At 41.8% G+C, this 9,754-nt stretch overlaps 1 protein-coding gene across 11 annotated transcripts; it reads left to right on the top strand.

Moving 5' to 3' along the window:
* Positions 1 to 288: 288 nt before the first annotated feature.
* LOC123061220 (uncharacterized) lies at positions 289 to 7,430 on the top strand. Of its 11 annotated transcripts, none has more exons than XM_044484216.1 (4): positions 289 to 3,222; positions 6,030 to 6,098; positions 6,696 to 6,785; positions 7,181 to 7,430. In XM_044484216.1, the coding sequence occupies exon 1, from the start codon at positions 1,669 to 1,671 to the stop codon at positions 2,569 to 2,571; it is 903 nt and encodes a 300-aa protein (XP_044340151.1). In that variant the 5' UTR covers positions 289 to 1,668; the 3' UTR covers positions 2,572 to 3,222; positions 6,030 to 6,098; positions 6,696 to 6,785; positions 7,181 to 7,430. The 11 variants fall into 11 exon arrangements, with proteins under 11 accessions (XP_044340151.1, XP_044340153.1, XP_044340150.1 ...); XM_044484218.1 differs by having other exon boundaries at positions 6,686 to 6,785; XM_044484215.1 differs by having other exon boundaries at positions 5,886 to 6,098.
* The last annotated feature ends 2,324 nt before the right edge of the window (positions 7,431 to 9,754 follow it).

Here is a 9,754-nt window from a genome sequence, read left to right as displayed (position 1 = left end):
TACTTAAGAAATATTCAAATACCCCCATTATGTTACATTTACAACACTCCTCCATGTTTTGTAGAAAAGGGCAAAAAGGCCCAAAATCTTTCTATAAGGGAGAGTGTCAAGAAACTGTGGTTACTGTAATGTACGGAGGGCCCCTACCGTGAAGAAAAGAAGTAACGAGAGGGGCCAAGCTAATGTTGGAGGGATCATCTTGCGAAGAAAGAAGAGAAGTGGAAGGGCAAAAGAGCAAAAGTAGCAGATCTGATCGGAGGGGAACAAAATCCCTAGTGGCATCCTTGTTTCACCTTGGGACCTAGCATCTCTCTCTTTCCTCCACCCTCCTTCTCCACCTCCGGCCGCCGCCAAGGCCAGGCCGGCATGGTGGTGCGCCTCCCGCCTCATCACCCATCTCCATCCACCACTCCACCATCACCTCCATCAATCAGCATCGCGCCACCAGCACCTTCCACCATCAGCCGCACCTCACACTGCCACCAGCACCACCATCGCATCTCCAGCACCTCTGCTGCCCATCGGCTGTTCCTCCTCTCTTCTCTCAACACCCCTTCTGCTTCTCCCTTCTCCAACCTCCTGCTGCTGCCTCCTCTTCCCCAAACCCTGCTGCTGCTTCTTTCTTGATGCGCCCCTCCTTCTTCTTCCTCGTCTCCTTGCTGCTACTCCTTCCTCTCACGCCCCCCTACTGGTGCTCTTTTTCTTGCGCCAATCTGCAGCTGCTTCGCTCTCCTCCACATCCCTGCTGCTACTTCTCTTCTTTCCCTAACGTTGTTGCTGTTGCTCCCCCTTTGCCACAGCTCTTCTCTGAACCCAAACTGCTGCTACTTCTCCCTGTGTGTGTGTGTATTTTCTGTGAACACTTAGTGTTGAAACTTATGCAATTGTAAACTATTTTACCCTACCTCAATATGTGTGATTCACTTGTCAAGTAGCTGTCTATTACATTTAGTACTTGTTCTGAATTTTATGTTGAAATTACTCTATGTGGTAGTCAGTTTTGTTATCATTTTTTTTTCAGTCTCTGTGATAGCTATGTACTAGTGACATGTGTATGTGATGTGAAACAATTGTATTTTTTCCATGATTTTGTTCTTTCCTTGTGTCTCCTACTTGCTATTTATATATACATATATGTGGTCTTGTCTTGTTAATTCCCTTTGTTGAGGTTGTCCGTCTGTAGTTTCTATTTTCTCAAGTGATATGAACACACCAAAAAGAGAGCGAGTTTCAATCTTAATCTCCTCGTGTCGTTCGTCATTTTATTTGTCACCATTCTTGGTTATTTTAGGTTTATATTTTCTGCTTTCATCACCCAATATCTCGTTACCTAGCTTTAGCCGAGCATAGCCATTGTTCGCCTAGTCCCTATGGAGAACACGACACTCGCAATTTGGGCGTAAAACCCCACTATACTTACAAATGATCATTTTGGCGCTGTTGTCGGGGACTAGCGTCGAGCGATTATGTTAGGCTATAGACTTGGTTTACTTTAGTTCCTTGTTTAATTCATCGTGTATTTCATTTTTAGTGTTTCTTTTGTATTTTTCCCATTGTTTCCTCTTCTTAATAGGATACTAACCTTCTGACTAGTGTTTACTATTTATGAGCGTGCGTAGGAAATCTGAACTATTTATAGGTTGATTGATAGTTACACTTGGTTGAGATATGGCGATGCTTCGTGATGTTTGGATCCCAAGTAACCAATGCTATTTCACAGGGCTACTTTGGCCATCTTTTGAGGCAGAAAATTTTGAGCTAAAGCCTGGTATTATTGCTTTGGTTCAACAACATCAGTTTGGAGCATTGCCTACTGAAGACCCTTATGAGCACTTGCTCCGAGTCATGGAGTATTCAGATACAGTAAAGTACCATGGAGTTCCTCAAGATATTATCAAGTGCATGTTGTTCACATTCTCTCTCCGATATGATGCTCGTGCTTGGTATCGATCCTTGCCATCAAGATCATACAGTTGGAATGAGATATCACAAGGATTCTTGGATAAATATTTCCCACTACAAAAGCAGTCCGCGATTCGAGATGAGATCTTCAACTTCGTCCAGCGTGAAGGCGATAGTTTGTATGATGCTTGGGAGAGGTACAAAGCCTTATTTAGGAGATGTACTAATCATGGGCTCGAGAGGTGGTTAGAGCTGCATATATTCTACGATGGATTGACTTTGGACACTCGAGCTTACGTCGATATGGCAGTGGGTGGAGCTATTACAAACAAGACACTTATTGATGCTTTTCTGCTGATTGAGAGCATAGCCTTTCACCAACTTCAGTGGTACAATGAGAAGCCCACCTCTAATTCATTGGCTTGCTTGCAACAAATCACTTCACCTCAGCAAAAATGTCTTACGCAAAAGCCGGAACCAGCTTCTCTGTGTGACAAGATTGAGCTTGCATGGACTATCTTTGATGATGATGACACTATCCTAGTTGACGCACACCCTTCAAATCATATGGATACTAGTGTTGGAGATTCAGTTTTGCATTGTGATGATTCTTCCATGGATGAGCCAGAGCTGCAGTTAGTTGCTTTTGATATTGAGGAGTCACCTTAAGTTGATATTGATCATGTGCTCCTAGAGACAGATATGGAGAAGTTCCCCTTCGATGATGTTAGCCGCATTGATTCCTCAACACTTGAGCCTGAGATGGAGAGCTTCATGGTTGAGTATGGTGAGGTGGATTCAGATGTCAAGCAGCCAAGCTCGACTATTTCACTTGTTGACACGAGTCCGGTGGAAATTTCTACTACCACACCTCACTTGGTATCTTCAATTGAGGTAGTCCCAAAGCTTCTTCCTAACTATCTCAGGTATGATCTCAGCTTTCTCAACAAGTTATGTCAGATCGCTGATATTGCCTATGCACCATTTGACTTGTTGTTTATACATGTTCCTAGTTTGCTCAGTAGATATACTTATATGATAGGGTACTCTATCGATTACTTAGAGGGCATTCTCTCTGTCACTTGTATTGGCTCGGTTGTTGAGTGTTCTTTTAGGTTTACACTTGTGCACCATTTACGACGAGTTGACCGAGTTCAAGATGACATTCCCTGGGATCCTGGTGGATTCACGGCATGGTGATGAGGAGAAGCAAAGAGAACACATGAGGAAGAGCGAAGATGGAGCATGTATGAGGAAGCAAAAGGAGAGAGTTGTAGCTTAGAGAGTGATCAAGCGAGTGCTACTTTGTCATAGTCCCTGGTGAGCTATTTCATGACCCCAATCTAAATACCATCATCCATTGATACATGCTTAAATCAATTGCTATTTGGGTTGCTTGAGCCATTTCTTAAACGTTGTCCCACTGAATTTTACCTCTGACATATGGTGCTTGATGTGAATATGTGAACTGAATTGTGAATGCCTTGTAAACTAGTTATCTACATACTTCTTGCTTTGCTGATATTAGTGAAAGTTCTTAGTTTTGAGTGCTCAAATCCCTAGTACACTAGAAAACTTCATCATTTTCTGCATTTACTTTGATACACCTAGATCATCAAGTATTAGATGTTGATTTTGTGCCAAGTGTGTTCCCATTTAGAGCAATCACTTCACCACTATGGTTTAGCATGATATGTTCTCTAGATTGGTAGCATGTGAACCAGACATGGGTGAGTGATGATTCTTGTTTCCTTCCTTATGTTTCCTGCCATTGTAATTCCTTTGTTCAATATGTAATAATGAATATAAGTCTAGTCTACATATAGTAGCATTCCATGTTCCCTGGATCGGTGGCATGTGAAATTTGGTAGCTTGGACAGTAATAAATAAATAAAAATGCAATATTGTCGAACCAGGTGTATACCATGTTCTCGGGATCGGTGGCATGTTCCTTCGGGGAGACAAACAAAAAATACTATATAATTGGTCGAGCCAGGTGTATAAACTACACCACAACACCTAATTAGGGGCAGTTAACTGCCGGGAGAAATACCCGACCAAGGGCAAATGAACTGCCGGGAATTGAATAACTGCCAGTAGAAGTACTTACACGCAGAGAAACTGCCGGGAGAAGTTAACAAACTAGGGCACCAAAACTGCCGGCAACGATGTCCACTTGGCAGGTCATCCTATCTGCCGGCCCAACTAAACCGCGGCCTGTTGTCTACTGGGAGTATATGCTACGCGTATTCAAAGTAGTTGGGCCGTTTCTAAAAAAACAACTGGGCCAAGCGCGTTCGCGTGGGACAAAGGGCGCGCGAGATGGAAATATTCACAAGGGTTCCTTTGGTCGTCGGCTTGAGCCCCACCAGTTCTTCCCCAAATCTTGCAAAACCTAACCCTCAACCCCGACCACGCCACCGCCGCCGCCACCGCCGCCACCAACCACTCGACCGCGACGCCGGCTTCCTCCCAAACACAGTCGCCACCGACCGCCTAATCATCGACGAGCACCCTTCACCGCCTCGTCCCCATCCCCCGCGCACCCAGCACGTGCTTCCTCCCAAGGAATGCCGCCGACCGCCCTCCATCCCCACCACAACAGCGACCTCCTCCACAGGTTTCCTCCCCCGAGCAGGGCCTCCTCCTCCACGAGCATCCTTACCCGAGAACTAAGTTAGGCTGCCTCCTGGTTCCCTCACCCGAGCAGCGGACCTTCCTGTACGGCCCCTCTCCCGAGAAGCTCCACCTCCTCTACATCCTCCCCCAGGTGCAGCGCTGCCTCCTTGCTCACCGAGAGCACTTGGCTGGTGAGATTTCAATCTTTGCAAACTTTTGTTCCTTTTTTCTTCTGAGCAGTAACTAGAATGACTTCAGAAAGTGTTTGAGTTTGTATGTCACTATGTTCTGAAGATAACGACCACCTTTGTCATCCGATAGCCCAAGTTTTGCTTATGGTGAAGAGATCTTCCATTGCAGCAAATGGATGCTCCAACTACGTAATAAATCAGTGAATCCCAGTAGGTGTACTACATGCAAGCTTCCGGAAATTAAGTTTCAAGGTCGTGCTGCAAATATAGCTAGAGAACTTCTTTCTGTCTATTTTTCTGCACATGTAGACTGAAAGTGAAGTAACGCTTCTAGAGTTTAATAGTTTTAACTAGTGAATGTGTTAGTTTTATGAAAATATATATATGGGGTTTGATCTGGAATTTTCTTCTGTAATTTTCTATTGCCAGTTTGCCACTGCTCCCAGTCATGTGATTCAGGAATTTAATTATCATTAGTTGTCTATCATAGTAGAAATCCCTTCAAGTGTTGCAACCTTTATTATTGAATTGAAAAACATTTGCCTGATAATTTAATTTTCTAGAGTAAAATGAGAGCAATTGGGTTTTGTACTGTCGCCCCTACTGGAAATTGCATGGCATCATGACTTATTGAATTACCAGATCCCCTGTTCTTAAAACTGTTTTTATTTAGCTTAATGCTTAAGAACAAATTCAACCAAAGCTATGTTCACAGAGATGGTAAATATCTTAAGATGTGCCTGTGGTTTAGATTTTAGAAAATACCTACTCGCAGTGTCACATGCAAGTAATATGACCCTGGTAGTACAGTACCTTGTCATGCAGGGCCACGAGTAATATAAGACTATTGTTTTGTTGCTGATAATTAGAACGTTTGGATGCTCGTTGTTTAGGTTCTGCGTCTAGTTTGGTAGTAGTGCTGGTGTGTGTGGCTTAGTTACTGATGTTTTGAGGTACCCCTGGAGGGGGGCGAACTTGAGATATGTGATGTTTTTAGTAATGGAAATTGGGAGATATGCTCCTAAGTAGATTTTTTTTTAAAAAGAATTGGGTCATGGGGCTAGCTGACTACCATGCTCTTTTCTCCTATATGTAATTCTTACAAACTATTCCCTAATTTTCATTTGATGCTTTCACTGAAATAATATTTTGGATTGTTTGTTTTGTGATCAGTGTGCATCTTGTTTGTCCTCTCCACCAAGCAGCGTCGACTACTCCATACAAGCACATAAGCATATGCCCTTATGAAGTTATGATTATATATTTACCAATGACTATTATGGTTGATAGCTTTAAAGTCTTTGCTTCTATATGCAGCTGAGAATGACTTATAAGTTCATGGCAAAAGCAGCAACATCAGTACGTAACCACAAGCAAGCTGAGGGGGTAATAATCTTGGTATTTAAGTCTTAGATTCAGTATTTTGCTTTTTGGATACATGAACATTGAAAATTATTTAGCATTTCGTTTCTTATATGCTTCATGCAAATAAAACTGCAGTAAAATATGAGCCGAGATTTTGCTTGGCATGTGTATGTATGCATGCCCTGAATTTGCTTAGCATTTTTATGCATACAACTATTGGAAGCTTTTACATGTCCTGGAACTGAGCTTTTGCATGCCCTGTATTTTCTGAAGCTGAGTCTTTTGTTATTGGCTAGTACTTGAAACAGAGTCGCAGGCCTCCTACCATATAACCATTTATGAAGTGCATATGTGATGCCTTATCTTGTATTCCTACAAAGAGTCCAGTATTTTTTTTTCATGTGTAAAAAGTGGCTGACCTGGCATTACACTGTTAAGTATTTTGTACACATCAGGAATCTTGTTGTAGATACACACTGATCTGAAAATGTTGCTAGCAGAAATAGGTTTTCTGTTAGCTACGCATCTGGTTTAAAACATGGTATGACTACTAGCTTTGGAATAGTAACGCCTTGATATTATCTGATCCTATCTCATGCATATTTTAGTTATTTCCAGACAAAGCTTTAGGAACCAAGTTCACTACAACTCGAAGTCTTGTGCATGGAGGAGAATTGAGATATTTGCGCATTTTGTACTAGTCAAAAGGTATGTGTAGATATTCTGCTCATTCTAGTTCATACTGCTACTTTATTAAGGTCTTCTTTTATGAGCCTCTACCTTGTGCAAATAATATGATTATTTAGCAGCCTGGTTTCATAGCTTTGAATCTCATGTGAATAAACTATATGTCTAGGTGTTTGCTGTTCTTTGCTTAACTAGATATCGAAGTATAGACAACAGCTCATGTACAAGATGGCAATTATGATGGTTATTTAGTTTATTTCATTGGTTCTCAGCATATTAATTGATTGTAACATTGTAGCTTTATTTAATAAGAAGATGTAAAAGAAACAATAAGTAATCTCCATTTTTTGTTCTACAATATAGATAGTTTACCAAGCTTATTAACTTATAGCAGATCTACCATCTTCTCCTTTCAGGTTGGCATCATGGTTGGAAGATCTTGTGTGCTACTCTCTACATGATGTTTCTTCTACATGATAGCACTTGACGTCTACATGATAGCACTTGAAGTCTACATGATGTTTCTTGTATTCATAGCTCAAACCATTTGTTTAGCTTAGTTTGAACAAAAAATATTATTGTCTTACATGTAAATAATGTTTACTAATGTAGCTGGATGCTACTAAACGCATGCACGAAAGTCAAAATACTAAGTGTTAATCATTATGTGTTTGAGAACTGCCGTTGAATCTTGAGTGAATTCCTATATGAATAGAAATCAAAAGAAATATAAATGCTACCAAATTCCTGTATCAATAGAAATCGAAAGCAACATATACACTACCAGGATCAGGAAAAGTGTCAGGGTAAGTAAAAAACAAGGGCAGACTATCTACAAGGAATTGCATTACCGGCATATACTTCTATCTGCCGGGAAAACGAGGCTTCTTGACAGTGTAACTGCCGGGAGATCTATATCTACCGGGAGATCTGTATCTACCGGGAGATCTATTTGCCGGCAGCCGTTCTTGTGGCAGTTCTATCTGCCGGGAGAATGGATGTCCCGATAGTTTATCTGCCCTCTTAGGGGACTTCTTCCGGCAGATTGCATGCCGTTACATCCGTGTTGTGGTGTAGTGATACCATGTTCTCTGGATTCATAGTATGTTCCTTTGGTGAGACTGATAAAATATTATCATTGCTTCCTTCAAAATTCAATAAGTAGTTCTTGGGATCATGTTCTCTTTAGGAACCTTTGGTACAATCATCATTTGAACTTGTTGATCCACTTTTATCATTGTAAAAGTTTAAAATAATTGAGTCTACTAGTATCCTATTGCTTTGTAGCACTCTTAACCATTAATTTTGAATAGCAAAGTTCAAAGCACACATTGTTTGGAGATCTGATTTACTAGGACATTCTCGAATCGGTTCACTATTCATTATCTAGCCTTTGTCATATGCCTTTGCTTGAGGACAAGCAAAGATTTAAGTGTGGGGGAACTTGATAGAGCATTTCTTCATATAATCTTTTTAGCCTTTTTGCATCACATTGTAATCATATTTTCACATTATTTACTTAAGAAATATTCAAATACCCCCATTATTCTACATTTACAACACTCCTCCATGTTTTGCAGAAAAGGGTGAAAAGGCCCAAAATCCTTCTATAACGAAGAGTGTCAAGAAACTGTGGTTGTTGTAATGTACGGAGGGACCCTACCGTGAACAAAAGAAGTAACCAGAGGGGCCAAGCTAATGTTGGAGGAATCATCTTTCAAAAAAAGAAGAGAAGTGGAAGGGAAAAAGGCTAAAAGTGGCAGATCTGATCGGAGGGGAACAAAATCCCTAGCGGCATCCTTCTTTCTCCTTGGGGCCTGGCATCTCTCTCTTTCCCTCACCATCCTTCTCCACCTCCGGCCGCCGCCAAGGCCAGGCCGGCGTGGTGGTGCGCCTCCCACCTCATCACCCATCTCCATCCACCACTCCACCATCACCTCCATCAATCAGCATCGCGCCACCAATACCTTCCACCATCAGCCGCACCTCACACCGCCACCAGCACCACCATCGCATGTCCACCACCTCTGCTTCCCATCGGCTGTTCATCCTCTCTTCTCTCAACACCCCTGCTGCTTCTCCCTTCTCCAATCTCCTACTGCTGCCTCCTCTTCCCCAAACCCCGCTGCTGCTTCTTTCTTGTTGCGCCCCTCCTTCTTCTTCTTCCTCTCCTTGCTACTACTCCTTCCTCTCATGCCCCTGCTTCTGCTCTTTTTCTTGCGCTGATCTGCAGCCGCTTCGCTCTCCTCCACATCCCTACTGCTACTTCTCTTCTTTCCCTAATGTTGTTGCCGCTGCTCCCCCTTTGCTGCTGCTCTTCTCCAAACCCAAACTGCTGCTACTTCTCCCTGTGTGTGTGTATTTTCTGTGAACACTTAGTGTTGAAACTCATTCAATTGTAAACTGTTTTACCCTACCTCAATATGTGTGATTCACTTGTCAAGTAGTTGTCTATTACATTCAGTTTACTTGTTATGAATTTTATGTTGAAATTGCTCTATGTGGTAGTCGGTTTTGTTATCATTTATTTTTCAGTCTCTATGGAAGCTATATACTAGTGACATGTGTATGTGATGTGAAACAATTCTATTTTGTCCATGATCTTGTTCTTTCCTTGTGTCTCATACTTGCTAGTTATATATACATATATGTGGTCTTGTCTTGTTAATTCCCTTTGTTGAGGATGTCCGTTTGTAGTTTCTATTTTCTCAAGTGATATGAACACACCAAAAAGAGAGCAAGTTTCAATCTTAATCTCCTCGTGCCGTTCGTCATTTTATATGTTGTCATTCTTGGTTATTTTATGTTTATATTTTCTGCTTTCATCACCCAATATCTCGTTACCTAGCTTTAGCCGAGCACAGCTGTTGTTCGCCTAGTCCCTGTGGAGAACACGACACTCGCAGTTTGGGCGTAAAACCCCATTGTACTTACAAATGATCAGGTATTAAATAGCATAATGGATCTGAATATATAATCTTCCACCGAAT

The sequence above is a fragment of the Triticum aestivum genome, chromosome 3A (assembly GCF_018294505.1).
Source record: "Triticum aestivum cultivar Chinese Spring chromosome 3A, IWGSC CS RefSeq v2.1, whole genome shotgun sequence".
Lineage (NCBI taxonomy): Eukaryota > Viridiplantae > Streptophyta > Magnoliopsida > Poales > Poaceae > Triticum > Triticum aestivum.
Note: the sequence above shows the minus strand (reverse complement) of the source record. Positions and strands in the feature narration are given on the sequence as shown.